This window comes from Armigeres subalbatus, unplaced genomic scaffold (assembly GCF_024139115.2).
Source record: "Armigeres subalbatus isolate Guangzhou_Male unplaced genomic scaffold, GZ_Asu_2 Contig149, whole genome shotgun sequence".
Classification (NCBI taxonomy): domain Eukaryota; kingdom Metazoa; phylum Arthropoda; class Insecta; order Diptera; family Culicidae; genus Armigeres; species Armigeres subalbatus.
The window spans coordinates 381,494-397,491 of NW_026942275.1; the positions used below are offsets into that span (position 1 = coordinate 381,494).

The 15,998-nt window shown below is 36.6% G+C and overlaps 2 protein-coding genes across 2 annotated transcripts in view; one reads left to right on the forward strand and one right to left on the reverse strand.

The window, feature by feature from the left end:
• LOC134202871 (uncharacterized) overlaps positions 1-15,998 on the reverse strand; it is a 156,539-nt gene that overhangs the window by 46,419 nt on the left and 94,122 nt on the right. The window lies entirely within an intron of this gene.
• LOC134202872 (probable cytochrome P450 304a1) overlaps positions 10,199-15,998 on the forward strand; it is a 35,732-nt gene continuing 29,932 nt past the window's right edge. The window contains exon 1 of the mRNA XM_062677860.1: positions 10,199-10,883. Coding sequence (XP_062533844.1) covers positions 10,529-10,883 — 355 coding nt within the window. The 5' untranslated portion in view covers positions 10,199-10,528. The remainder of the gene's footprint in view (positions 10,884-15,998) is intronic.

Below are 15,998 nucleotides of genomic sequence, written 5' to 3' on the forward strand. Positions count from 1 at the left end.
GCCTTTCTTTTATCGCTGTTCGTTACCGGGGCGGGAAACGAACTCACACGCCATAGTAAATGCGTCTACACGATTGACGTCGCAACCGCACGGCTACGAAGCCAAGGAAATTCCGAAGAATTTGCAGGGTGAACCCCAAAAATTCACTGAGGAAATTTCAAAGAGCTCGCCGAGGAACTTCTGAAGAACTTCCCGAAAAAAAGGCAAAATTACTCCGTTTAAGTACTTGCCACATTCGCGATATGTTAGGCTAGGGTTCACCCGTCTCGCTTATGCGTAGGTTGATCAATTTCATCGCTATTATAGCACTAGATGTGAGCCGATATAAATGTACCGTCCTGTTCATGTTTGCTGTCTCGTTCTAATTTATGCTTAGTTTCGTTATGTATGAATGTAGAGAACAAGTTAGATTTGTATACAGTTCAGTTCATGTAAAGTCTTCGTACGGTTTAGTTTTGTCCAAGAGTATCGCTTGAAATAGAAATGTAGTTATTAATAAAGATCAAAGTGTAGTGTTGTAGATCAAAATAAAGTGTGTAGTTTTTTAAAAACCGCCTTTAACTTACCGGCACGGTGCTTTGGAGAAAAAGGGAGGAAGGATACAGCTGTTGGATACAGCTGTTCGATCAACTGGCGATTACAAGACGACACGGAAGGAAATTGGTGTCGGAACACGAAAAGGTGAGGTCCCAACAGATAACTTTTCCGTGAAAATTCAGATGTCAATTGCCAATAATGTCGTTCGGCCGAACAGGTCATTAAGCCCAAATTTCCATTTGGACGAAATGGTCGTTTGGCAGAAAGGGCCGTTTGGCCGAAAATGTTATTTGACCTAATTGGTTCACCCGTATGTCGCTTTCAGTCAAATGACATTTTCAGCTAAACCGTTTCGCCCAAATGGAAGTCGGCTAGATAACTCTCGCCTTAATATGTTGTTCGGCCAAGTGGCATAAAAACGGATTTCCACCGAATAACTTTCGTCAAACGACGAGAAGGACCGAAAGCCACAAACCCGGCTGGCCGACCTTTTTGGCCGTATTACCCGTTAAGCAAATGACATTTTCGGCCAAATAGTCCTTCCTGCCAAACTGCTATTTCGGTCAAATGAAATTTTCGACCACGACCTATCGGCCAAACGATTATTTTGGGCAAACAACCTGTTAGGGCATACGACTTTTTCAGCTAAATCGCCAGTTTTGTCAAACCATTTTTTACCAAAAAACCGTTTCGGGCAAATGTAGTTCGGCAAGATGGCTTTCGGTTTAACAGGTGTTTCAGGTATTCAGGGGTGGAATATTCGATGAGTGACTGGGACAAAAAAGAACTATCTCTAGAAATTCCAAAAAATCAATCAATATTCCGAAACAAGAATCCATTCATTCCGTTAGAAGCAGTTTTTGCAAAACTTAACAATTTCTCGTAGAAATTGTGATAGATAAAAGTGGAGTTTTCGAAAAATTCCGATGGAAGTTCCGAAGGTATTCCTGTGAAACTCCCGAAGAATTTTCTTAAGAAAATTCTAAACAATTTTCCGATGAAATCCAAAGAATTTCTTGTTGAAATCAACAATTTGAACAATTTTCCGCGAAGACTCAATTCCTGGGGAATTCTCATAGATATATTTTTAGAAATTCTAAAGAATTCTTGTGAAAATTTTAAAGAATTTCTTGTGAACACTCCTTTTCCGCAGATATTTCGAAAACATTTCTGTGGAAATTCCGAAGAATATCTGAACCATTTCCCTTAAAAATTTGGAACAATTTCCAGTGAAAATTATAAAAAAATCCCTGAGAAATACTCATTTGTATGTGGAAATTATATAAAATCTATAAAATATGCTTTGGGAATTCCAAAAAATTCTAAAGAATTTCCCACAAAAATTTCAAAGAAATTCCATGGAAAATCCGAAAAAAATTAAATAATTTCCTAGGGATTGGATGTTTTCGGCGAAAATTAAAAAAATCTCTCGTTACATTCTGAAAAAATCCTTAGGTAACAAATGCAATAGAAAAAATCGCCACGCCGATTCACGCCGTCGCACAATGGTTCGAGAGCAGCCAAAACCTCAAAAATCGAAATTCGTGTTTCCGTCGGAATTATATTTTTCTCATTTTATAGAATACTTACTTGATTCAAATTCAAAATTTGAAGTAGTTTTGTTGAGTTTTGACTTTGTTACATCATTTTGAATTCAACATGAATGCTGATTTTCGAATGAAAACGCTGTTTGACAACGCGTTTAGATCAGCATCGTACGGCTTCAATTACATCGCTAACCCCAGGATTATTTCAAGACTGCATTGTAAGGGTCTTAAATAATATGTCTATGTCAAATATAGGTGACAGAACTCAACTTAAGTTAACTTTAAATACAAAATTAATTAAAATACTCACATTTTTTAGATTGAAGTTGAAACATTGAAACAAAAGTATAGGCGCCGATGAGTGCCCGCAATGATTTTATGCTCATTAAAAAGCTTAAAGCAATAGCTTTCTATTAATCACTATTTTGTTTTGCAAAAAGTTGCGATAACCTGTTTTTTTAACGGTTTAGTTCGAAATGTGCATAGTATTTTTGGTCTATTTCTAACTAAAACCTTACAAATGCGCATTTTTTGTTCACAAGAACCTTAAAAATGCCTTTTTTTAAACTATTTGATTGAAGTTGAAATGTTTGATATAATTATATAACATTTAAAACATGTGTAATGAAAGCGATAATTCAATGACGGAATCATTTGTATACTTTTATTTGAATATTTTTATTGCTGTTAATGAAATTATTGAGTAGTTTTCTTCCCAAACGGCTAGAAGATACAACAGACAAAATTTCTTACTTCCAAACCTTTCACCTGACATCCGCGAATCTACGAATTTTAGATTTCTTTCAAATGAATTTTATTGTCTGGATTTTGTTTATGTCTAATAATCCGAATTACGTAATCATGTTGAAAACTTTTCTAAAGCAGAAAATGAAATGAAAATTCTTAGTATTTTTTAGCAAATTGGCATTGTTCAATACTTTGCCATTAAAGTGATTCTACATCAAGAGTTTCAAGTTTAAATGTTTGAGCTGTAACACACTCTTCTTGGCAGCAATAGAGAATGTTGGTACTGAAATTTGAACTGAAAAGCTGAACTGTCTCATATTTGTGAAAATAGTTATTCTGCTAGTGCTCATAATTATAGAGAAGACAGATACCTTGAAATGAGCAAAAAAGAAAACCTGATTCGAATCAAGATTATGAAGAATACAAATGTAAGTATACAGTTGCAATAAAAGTTGTTCGTTTGTCATTCAAATTAATTGATTCAATTCAAATACGATGTTCCGAATAAAATTATTTGTTTTGTCCTAGCACAACATAAAATTATTTGTTTTGTCTTGTCTTAGCACAGTATTCAGCAAATAAGTCTTTTGATAAGAAAATTATTAATAGCTTTTTGTGGAATATCTTCACTTGTCATAAAACGTCATAGTCATAGTACCGCTTAGTACTATGCCATTTAATTCCATCACTTGAGTCAAGTGAGAGACACTGAAGACGGCCTTACTGTTAAAGTCGAAATACGGTTCTGTAAAGTAACAATCAAGTGGTGGAATTAAATGGAATAGTAGTTTTATAGCAAGTGAGATAGTCTTTGTTGCGAAATGATCTGTTTTCAAGAGGCGAATTTAGCAGTAAAATGAAAGTATTTACTACCCCAGGGATTCCAAAAACACGGCTATATATTGCCAAAGTAGAGCTCCAACACCCATCTTTAAGTCTATATGTGATAAAGCGTTAGCGTTAGCGTTAGCGTTAGCGTTGTTACGGTATACTTCGTAGATTGGACACTAGGGATACTCATGTTTCTTATGGAATCCTTATCCAGATTGCTATCGGAAATCAAGGTGGGGAGTTACCCTTGATTCCAATCTAAGATAACAATGGCATAAGCATGAGGATTACTACTCCGGCCACGCCCATCTTTACCGTAACTAGGGATAGGAAAGGAAATGTTGATGTAGAACTTACTTAACGAGAGGCCCTGACTTGGCGACGCCCTCATAAGTTCTACGGAGTTGGTGGTTTGGTAGGGTAAGGTAGGTCATGGAGGTTTGCCTCAAGCTGGCAATTCGACCCACAGACTATGTTGTTTACCTGTTTTTATTTAAACTCTTGCCAGCCGGCTGTCGAAAGAGTATGCTAATATCAATTTTATTTACAGTTTATTCTTTAAATAATTTACAGACGATTTCTTAACCTCAATCTATCAACAAATATCCGTTGAACAAATCTAAATTTACCAAATTTGTACTTTCTGCTCAGTGAGCAAAACGATTCTTCTAGGTTCATCGAATACAAAAATCAAACCATGCCTTTTAAAGATAATTATACTAAACTTTTTACAAAGTTTTATTTCAAGTATTTTCGCGATTTCTGATATAAAATTCAATAACAAACAATCAAACAAAATTAAAATATTCTAGCTAAATTTTACTATTTTGGTCGAGCATGGGTCAGCCGCCTGACACCCGCGTTGAAAAATATGTTCCATGCTTGCCCCCCACATAAAATAATAACGTGTGCTAATCACTAATGATACTAAAAGATTTAAATGAAATTAGGCATTGTTCCCGCTTATCATTTTAGCACCGCCAGGGGGAACTTGGCCAGTACCCACTGCACTTTTCTTTCCCTTTCTACAAACAATTACCATCATTTGTGATATTTCAACGGAATTTTATTGGGAATTCTGAAAAGGCAGACAATCAATGCAGTTAGATTGCCAGGTAATACGTGCACATCGTAGCACTGGTGATGCATCACAATCGTATATATACAGGAGTATATGCACTATATGATGACATTGACCGGAAGATTAGATAAGCATTTCCCCCCCTTTAAGTCTATATGTGATAAAGACCATAAAAAACCACTATACAAACATAAAACCTATTTTTAGGGACATTTCGAGGTTTTGGCCATTCGAGGAGCGAACCACTGTGCGTCGGTGCCTAAATGATATTCGGCTTGACGCTTGATTTTACTGGAATGAAGATTATTTAAACAAAAGTTATATTTTCAGCAACAAAAAACGTGGGAGAGTTCGATTATCCGCAGTGAATTCGTAGTGATTATCCGTAGTGACAATCGAGTCCGTTCTGTATTTTTTAGAATCTAGACATTTAGACATTCAAAACTATTTCCCATTAAAATCTAGAATAATTTCCTGAGAAAATCCCAAAGAAATAACCAAGATTTTTTGTATAATTTCCCATGAAAATATTGATGAATTTTGTTAAATTTTCCATAAATACTATAAAATCTTTCTTGCGGAAGTTTTGAAGAATTTTTACGTAAACTCGAAGTTTTTTGGCAAAAATTTAAAAAAAATTCTACGAAAATTTTAAAGAATTTCCATTGATAATTCAAAACAATTTCCATTACCAATCCCAAAATCCCGAAAGAAATTACCGTGATTATTTCGAAAAAAAATCCCATAAACTTTTAACTCGTCGCGAGACAGCATATTAGTGTTATTTCCCATCACATACATCGCATCGCTAACCGAAGTGAATCCAGATAAATTATTCTTTGCAACTAAAACTCCTTAGCAACGAGAGTCGGACTAACAATCCTTCCCTTCCTATATGGTCGTAAGGACGCGGCCGGCGCCTTTATTGACTTTAAATATTTGATTTCCCAAAACGTGTACATTGAGAATGGGTAGCTAATCCTAAGCTCCATTCATTCTGTACAATTTCGCAAGTGCAATCACGGAGTAGCAACTACGAATTGTGCGGTCATAATGCTCATGCTTCTTTCTTTTTACTCTCTTCCTCTTTTTCTTTCTTTACCCTTTTTTTTTGATGCTCGCTTCCTTTTTTCTACCTTCTTTCATCCTTTCTTCCGTTTTTCTTGCACATGCACAGATTTGCACGCTTATTGATGGACTTGATAAAGAATTTATTTAGCTATTCAAAAACGTCATTGGAAGCAATTATTTGTTCATGAAAGTTACCAAAAAATTTGCTGAAAGATAGAAAATTTGGCATTTTCAAAACTTGCGTGAGACTTGATCCCCATATAGGGGGAAATTGATCCCGTTATGAGTTGAGCATGTTTAGGTTCTTCCAAGTCTAATGAAATAACGAATTGGTCTAGCTTCAAATCCTAACAATTCTTCATAGTCTGTCGTAATAACAGTCGTGCGAAAATTAAATAATGTAGGGTAAAATCAGCAGTGATTCAAATCGTTCGGGGCTGTCAGTTTGAATATGAATCTGAAACATTCATTTTCCCAGCAGCTGTTCTAGATTCATTTTTATACCAGTCAAATGTCAAAAAAATAAAACTGGTATAACGCTCCGTTCTATTTTCTGCAGATTTGAACCACGATTGAATCACGAGATTCAAATATTTTCCAATTGTTTTGGTGTATGAATGCGTCATTTTATCTACGGATCAATCCACTTTGCAATTACGGCGCCTTTCTTGGCGCCAACATGATGGTTTCATTTAATTGAAAATTTGAAAAACATGAATAGAACACTGCTGGGGAAACCAGCGAGTTTGTTCTATTTGGCTCCAGATTCAAACTAGAATAGTGGTCGAAAATTTGGAATGAAACTGAATCACTCCTGATTCCACTCTAAGGCTAGTATTTTGGTTCTCGAATAGAGTAAAAGTGACAGATAGAACACAGGAAACAGACGTCTCACTTGGAACAAAATGCAATCAAAATCATTGTTGTGGAAACATTGCCGCCCAATGCTAAAATCACTGTGTGTGGCCAAGCGGCAACCAGATGGCGGTAGTGAGCAAACGTTAAACACAAGCAGAACCGATGGAAGCGTCTACAAAAAATTAAATCAATCGTTAAAAAGGTGACTTTGGAACATGTGTTGAGTGAGATGTCTGTTTGTCTGTGGATAGAATCTCTGCTATAGCAACAAAATTGGCATAGTGATGATGATTCATCTGCAAACCATTCACATCCAAAAATGGTTGATCGATACATGAATATATCTTTAGAATCTAATTTTTATTACCGATCGACTTAGCTCGACGAATTGAGGTGATGTCTGTGTGTATGTGTGTGCGCAAACTAATCTCACTCATTTTTCAGGTCCTAACCGATTTGCTCGACACAAGTTGCATTCGACGCATCTTGTCCCATTGTTTCGTATTGGAAATTGGCCGAATTGGACTATGGGCTTCGGAGTTATGGCTAAAATATATTTTATTACAAGAAAAATTCTCACTCACTTTTTAGACTCTTAGCTGATTTACTCGCAACAAGTTGCATTCGACGCAGAATCTTGTTCCATTGTATCGTAATGAAAGTTGGACAGATCGGACTATGGGTTTTCATGTTATGTCCAAAATACTTTTTTGACCCTTCCTTTTTTTCTAACTAAAAGTGCGTAGAAATTACTCACTCGAAAAAAACGTCATCACTGCTAGTGGATTAATCTGGGGTTTTCCTTGTTTCTTTCGTTCTTTCTTCTCCTTCACTCTTTCTCCTTTTATTTATTTTTCTTCCATGTTGTTTCCTGTTTTCTTCCTACTTTCTTGTTTCTTCCTCCTTGTTTTATTCTTCTTCCTCCCTTCTTCTTTCTTTTTTCTTTCTTCTTTAATCCTCTTTTCTTTTTTATTTCTTCGTTCTTCCTCCTTTCATCCTCATTTCTCTCTTCTTCGTTCCTCATTTTTCCATCTTTATTCTCTTTTCCTGTTACTTGCTTACTCTTTCGTTCTTTTGTTTTGCTTCATTGTGTCTTCTCTCCTTCTTCTTCCTTCCTGCTTTCTTCCTTTTTCCTTCTTTCTTGCTATATATCTTTCCTCTTTTCTTCTTTCTTCCTTTTCACTTCTTATTTACATCTCACTTTTCACTTTTCACATCAGCTTTCTCACTTGTCACTTTCTACTTCTTATTTCTTCCTTTCCACTTCCCACTTCTCACTTTTCACTTCTCATTTATCTATGCTCACTACTTCTATCTTGCATCTCACTTGTCACTACACACAACTTCCATCTTATTTCTTGTTTTTTGGTTCTTTCGACCTTTTGACCTTCGACGTTATGACACATGTTCGACCTTTTGACCTTCGACCTTTTGTCCTTTCGACTCTTCGATCTTTTGACACAGATTCCCGTGGAGTATTCACGGGAGATTCTTCCAAATTTCCACGCAAAAAATTTAGTAACTTCCGCGGAATTCTACGGAACTTTAACTGATTTTTTTTTAAATTTTCGCAGGAAGCTTCCAGTTAACCGTTGTAAAAATACTCTATTGAGTAATGGAGCCTCTGAATAGTTTTCAACCGGCGTCAGAAATTATAGATCAGGGGCGTGGCAGATTTCGAATATCGGTGCAAAAATGTGAACAGTCTGTACTGCCGCTAACCGCAAGTCGAACACATCTGTATATGGACGCCCATATACAGATGTGCTCGACTTGCGGTTAGCGGCAGTGTAGGTCGTTCAGAAAGGTCTGTTATATTTTAGGTTTCTATCTTGATAAATTAATTCTATTATACAGACATTCTAAGTTGTTGAAACAGTAATCCATTGTCAACCCCAGAATTACGAGAAAGGCAAAGATTTCATGTGAAAAATAAAATAATTTCAGAGGAACAATAAGAAGAATTTGAAGTGAAATTAAGAAAAAACTTGTCATAAGACGAGTTAGTACTATCCTATTAATTCCACCACTTGATTGTAAACAGTAAGGCCGTCATTAGAATCTCGTATTTGACTCGACTTAACTCAAAATACTTTTCTTTATTCTTGTGGATAGTCAAACGATTTCCCATGCAAACTAAAAATAGGCTGACCAAACGTATCGTATTTAACGGGACAGTCCCGTTTTTTAGACCTTATTTTGATGTCCCGTTTTTCCATGGATTCTTCCAAAGAGCTCAAAAAATATTTTTCAAACTAATTCAATATTTTAGTTAGGAATATGAAATCAAATAGGGGGAATGACGGCTTTGGCAGGTTTTGTTCTGTTATTGGCAAGGGGGTTTATTATGACTGTTTAGGCTCAAATTTGGCCTAAACATTCTTTGCATATCAAAGAATATTGTGGCCAAATTTCATAAAATTTGGTCGACAAAAACCCCCCTGCCAATAATAGAACAAAACCTGCCAAAGCCGTCTTTCCCCCTACATAGAAAGTGATTTTTGTGCGTGTCTTTATTAGAGAGATTGCTAGCTCTCGGCTGGCTCATCTCTCAACAAAGAAAGTGAACGAAACCCATAAAAAAGTGAGATGTTATGTTATTAGTGCTGAATGCTATCTATGCCGTTTTGTATTTTCTATTGATCGACATTTCTCAAGAATTGCAACATACAAACAATGATTCCGGACGTAAATTTGGTCAATTTCATCATTGGGTTGAACGGAATTTGTAACTTGTTAGGCAAGAATTTCCTGAAAATCAGGTCACGCCTCAACGTCACTAAAATGGAGCGCAGGGACAGGCATTCTAACTAATTTCTTTTTAAATCTTCCATGAATATCTAGAGATGCGCAATTTCCGTTTCTTCGTGTCTTTGTCCGCGTCCCATTCAAGAGTGAAATATTTGTAGATTGTATTTTTACACAACTAACTTAATACAATAGAAGGGTATGGTGGTGAATGATTCACTCTAAACTATTTCAAATTTCTCAAACGGAAAATGAAAATAAGGCCAAAAATTTTTATGTTTGCATAGCTCATGAATTTTATCACAATGTTTTTTGACATGTCCCATCTTGCAAGTGCGTTTGTCCCTTTTTTTCACAGAAATAATTTGGTCAGCCTAACTAAAAAGAATTTCCTGTGCAAAATTTTCCTTAGAACCTCATAACAATTTTTCCCTATCAAGAAATTTTGAAGCAGCAAATAAAAAAAAATATCAATTCGACGCGGAAAGTTCCAAAGATTTTTTCCGCATAAATTTAGATGATGTTTTTGTGAAAGATTGCTTAACGAATTCTGTAAGTCTTTGGAAGGATTCTTAAATTGTTATAGAATTTTCTGAAATTAAGCTCTAGTACATGGAATTTTAAACGAATAGCAACGAATATTCATCGAAAAACAAAATTCGCTCCGGTGTGCGCGCCGGAGCGAGGAGCAGAAGGTCGTAACATAACTCTGCTGGTGGTTTCGGATGGAAGCGTAGAAGCATCAAAAACGAAATTGCAAACATACACTGCTCTCTGCTGCTGGTCCGCCGGTCTTTGGCCGTCCATTAGGTTTTGGTAGTAGTCAGTCGTTTATTGACGTTCGACGGTAACAGATGTGTTCCGATGTGTCTCCCGACAAGTGTTAGGGTGCCGCCACCAGCAGTGCAATACACCGTTACCCTATGAAGACATAGACAACGACAGTTTGGAATTTTTGTGTGTTGTTCGGAAGATCTACTGAACTGAATTTGTGTGTGGCGCGCGGTCAGCGTGCGATTAGCGGGTGAACTCTACCCAGTCAACCAATTTACACAAAAGCATAGCCGTGGTGTACGTTTTCAATCCTACAGCGATCCACAGTGAAGTAATGGTGTTGATAAGTGAACTGATAATAGCCGCCCTGCTGGGGCTTTTGATCTATCGTTTCTACCGATATCTGTTCGAACGGCCTTCGAGCAATTTTCCGCCGGGTCCACCCAGGCTGCCCCTTCTGGGAGGATACCCGTTTCTGTTGGCCCTGAATTTCCATCATCTGCACAAAGCCGCGGCTAGACTGTCGCAGCTGTACAAAAGCAAACTAATTGGTCTCTACCTGGGACCGCTGCCGGCCGTCATTGTGAACGATTACGACACAATCAAGGAGGTCCTGACCCGGTCCGATTTCGATGGACGCCCGGATTTGTTTATGGCCAGATTGCGGGACGAGCACTACCAGCGGAGAGGTTTGTTTTGTGTGTTTTTATTATTACAATTCTGCATTCGGTTTCCACGATGAGGTGCATATAGCATGAAGGAGATGCTGTAGTGTATGGCTTCCCGCAACGACTAAGATGGAACGCCACTAATAGACTTAATTGAAACGGCCAGTCGGGCGTTCACTGGGTGCAATATAATAGAAAAGTATCTCGAACGTGCTAAAGAAATTGATTTTACAACCCGTTAGGTAACATGGAAGATCTTAGTATGTGTTACAAATTTATGACTTGATGCATGTGAAATTGATTTAATTCATTTCTCAGAGGAAATGTGCACAATCATTCCAGATCAGGTGTTTGGGCACTGATCCAAAATATATACCGGTGGCAAACTTTAATTAGCATCAATATCCTAAAGTGATTCATCACCGCAACTGATAGAATGAAACCATTTTCAAAATATCAGGAATATTGAAATATGTCGCAATAGAAGTGCAAGTCAATGAGTAACACTTTTGACTTTAAAATTTCTATCATCATTATTTAAGATTAATAATTCTTGTAGCTACTCAAATAACGAACTATATGCCTATCTTTAAAACTACGACATATTAAAAAGGTAGAAAGAAGTGCGCACCAGATTACATCTTGTCATCTATTATGTTTCATAAGAAATTGTTAGGCCTCCAACCGACCGGTCGACAGATCCAGGTAACCATAAGCACATTAGTTCACATTCAGTTCTAATATGCGGTCTATAGGCAAGTAATCCGAAAAGGCGAATTAAGTTGCTAGCGATAATGAGCACTAACGCATCACCACTTTATGGCAGTATACGATGGTAACGTAATACTCTACGGTTGCTGAATGAACTGTTAACAAGGCTCAGGAGGTCGGATGGAGTTTATTTTGCTGGTGGTCGATTATTGCAAAATTCTGGTGGGGCTACCGCATGGCTAAGGAAGGGCCACGTTTGCGCATCGCCCGATGTTGAAATTCGATGAAAAAAATGTTCATCTGGAAAAAAAATTAAGCCCCAAAAAATCTGATTAAAAAATCGATTCTCTGCAAAAGATTTTTTTGAAGTACTGTCGTTCGGGGTGACATTGGGCCCGGGGGAAAGATTAGGTCAAAAACGAAAAATGTTTACACTCCTAATATCTCAGAAACCGTTACGAATTTTGATGAAAACTTCAAACGGTTCGAAATTATATTATAATTCACGTCTAGGAAATCACAAAGTGCTTGGAATTTGAATATAAAACTATTGATCGAATGAACCGGTATTGAAATAGTGTCAGTAATGCCCCACAAATCTATTACATAACTTGTTTTTAGATCGATGGATACCTGATTATCATGTTACGATAATCTGTTGTTGTTTTATCGAATTTTATGGATATTTACTATAGTGGTTCTGGTTTTTCGTAGCAACGAGCAATGCACGCTAAAAAGGGGTGAGATTGGGCCAAGCCTTTAGTTGATTTGCCTTACATAGTTGGTAAAAGCCGTGATGTAAAGTGATGTAAAGCCGTAATGAACGATTGAATCAAGGCATCGTCACCGCTGAACTTGGTTTTACTTGGCCCAATGTCACCCCCTGTGAGGGGTGAGAATGGGCCAATTTTGAACAACTGTGAAGAATTTTCCTCATTTATTATTTTTTCCCCACACAGTGATAAATTTATTATTCAAGTTTGTATCAAACTAATTAAAACTTGAATCCAATGTTAACTACTAGAGCTTTGTAACACTTACTTGGAACATACCACATTTTGGCCCAATGACACTCCCGTTAACGGTAACATCAGATCTCGACGTTTCGTGCATTTTTAAGTCATTTGGCATCAAAAACAAAAATTCGATTTTCTACTTTTCCTCTGGTCCCCCCTTGGAAAAACTTTGGTAATATTTTATGGTAATGAAACTAGTGAGTAATGTTAATATTATTGTCGTCTTTATTAAAGAGGTTTTCAGCCCTTGGTTGGCTCACCTCTGGGCATAGTGAGTAATGTAGTTTTTTGAAATTCGAAAATGTCGTTTTAATTGGCACCCTAGTGCATATGCACAGCACATGTTTCGAAATGGACAAATTGATATTAAATTTGCGAAAAAGAATCCACGTGTCTTGGAGGGACACAAACCCCTCAACCTCCTACTCTCTAGATAGGCGTGATAACCCCTACACAACAAGACCACGTAAAGGTCACGTTTGCGGGAAAGCCATCAGAATCCGAGTACCAACCTGCACCGCGGTTGGCTATTTTTTTGCAAATTGAATATCTTTCGAATTTTGTCGATTCTATTTGCCATGTGTACTCACAGCTAAAAAAAAATCACAAAAATAAGAAACAAGCCCACAGCGGATGAGTTTCAAAGATAATAGAATATGATAGAGCGAACTTCGAGGTGAATAATTTCGCAATTTATCCGCCAAAGGCAAGGCAAAAACACAATTTGATAAGATAAACTTATTTTACTTGACAGCTAGGTCGTTTTGTTCAGGGAAGATCTTTTAACTGCGCTACGCATGGTCATTTTCAACCCTTCGCTTTTACTGTGAAGCATCCATTTTTTGAATCGATCGTTTAACTTCTCATAAGAACCCCTCCTCGCTCTAAGCATCATGTAACTTATGGACGTTTCCTTATCTAATTTCTAACTAGATTTTTAATTGATAAGAGAGCTATTGTTGAATGCAATCCTTTTCAAATAGAAGAAGCTTGATTGAGATAAGGTAACGTTATCATTAGAAATGGTAATGATGATAATGATGATTACAATAATCTTATCGAAGAAAAAGTTGAAATGTGGACATGACCTATTGTAGAAATGGGAGATAGTGTAAGAAGGTATAATATGCCCCTCCAAAGGCAACACCTATAACTTTTTACTTTTCGACGCAATTTATGCAAACTTTGATAGCTTATCTTTAACTGACTACACATGTCTATGCAAACTTTGTGTTATTTGCTAGTCCAAAATGTCAAAAATGTATTTCCTGTGAGTTATCGTATAGTAATATTACAGAGAAGACGTAATAAAGTTTTTTTTTTTGAAAAATGGAAAAAGGGATTTCAACAAGTGCCTGGGTGAAACGCCCCACCTTAACCAAAGACGTTTCACAGCCCTTCATAAGGATTTTATCTATCCTATAATAAAAAGGTTACAAATCTTTATGTGCTTGACATTAGAAAACCAACATAAGTCCATTTGAGCGGATGCAACTGCTGCAAGCTCGCCGCGCTTGTGTACAGTTGGTAAGGGCATATCGTCCTGCATACACTGGGGCGTTTTGACCAGTAAAACATATTTTCGAAAAACGTTATATTTTTGAAGATGGAAGCAATTTTATATCATATAAACGGCTAAGAAAAGTTATTTGTTCCCCAACTGAGTGTTCCAGTGCAAGTTTTGCGGACAGTATGCTAGCGTCACTCAAGAATTTCCAGCAAACAAACATTGAAAGTTACATCAAAACTGTAACTTTTTGTATTTTGCTACTATTTTCATTATGTAATACAAAAATACTTCCACATTCACATAGTATGATGGTTTTACAAATATTTAAAGGTACCAACTGATTTTTACCCTTAGTTATAGTTTTATAGAAATCAAAGGGGGGCGTTTTGGCCAGGTCGGGGGCGCATTATACCGCATTACCCTATACAAAACAAATCTGTATTTATTTATGCAAAAATATGTCTATGTTCATAGACTTAAAAGTGGGGATTTTAAAAGACTTTTCAAGAAATAACAGTTATGGAATCCCTAGAAAAATCTTTGCAAAATAATCCTGGTATTTCTAGTGGAATTTTTAAAATGGTTCAGCGGAAACATGTTATGCATACATTTTCATGCATATTTTCTGATAATGTTTCGATATGGTAGACTGAAAATCGTTCGACAGGCCTCCTGATGAAAATAGCGACAAAATAACAGAGAATTACCAGAAGTATCTGAAGCAAAAGGATTTTAATTACAGAATATTCTGAAAAAACTGTCCTGACACCGTTGTACGGTGGAAATTTAAGACGGCATTAGAGGAATATAATTGCAATCACCTCAAACGACGTGTGCGTATGTTATGTGCGTGCACATTCTCAAATTTTCTACCATATAAAATTCACTAATTTTTTAAACAAGATTAATTTTACAAAATTAGGCCACCACAAGGCGAAGTACATGTTATTATTGAACGCTACTGAGTTTCGTTCAAATCAAGGACCGTTCTAGTTATTTCTGAATTATTTATTAACGAGAAGCGAGGAATAGAGGTAGTAAAGCTCAACACATGAAATCCGCCTATTGTTGGGGTTTTGAATGAAAAACAACAATATGTTTTCTTTCTTCAACTGCAACATACTGGATTCTGCAAATAATTGAGGATGATGATGATGATGGTCCCGCCATATACCCCTACAAAAGTTTGAGCTAGACGATTTATCTTTAAGATAGTGTTATGTTATTACAAATAATCATGAGCCCAAGATTCCCAAATTGGACGTGTTGGCTTGACAAATGGATTGTGAATGATCCAATTTGAGAATCTCGGGCTCATTCAGTACACCCAAAAAACAAATCTGACAATTATTGTATAAAATCTGGGCATATACAATTCTGTAAGCTTTTTATACAAATATTGTATTAAAATCTTCCGAAATTGTATATGCCCAATTTTTATACAGTTTCTGCAGAATTGTATTAAAATCTGCCATTCGCCAAAATCGGTTGGGTGTAGACGCTAAGTTGCGAAGGCCGACGGAGATCCTTCGTCGCTTAGTTGATTAAAAGCGTAGCGTACTGAGGGTTGTGGGTTTGAGTCCCATCGAAGGAAAGTAGTCTGAGTTTTCAGAACATTGTAATGTTCATGTCGGGTGGTCCAATACCCGAAATATCGGCAATTGACTTTGATTGAACTGAGTTAATATTTATCGGCTGTTCCATATGATTAAGGAAGAATCAAAATCACACTGTAAGTAGATTAATCTAGGTTTTTAGTGTGAGTAATGTCTCATTGAATTTTCTTAAACTACAAAACTCTTCAGTTTGAACTATGGCTTCAAAAAAGTTTTTGTTTTGTCGAGAAGATAAAATTTAGTTTGGGTTTTATCGAGAAGATAAAATCCCGGGCAGAAGCTA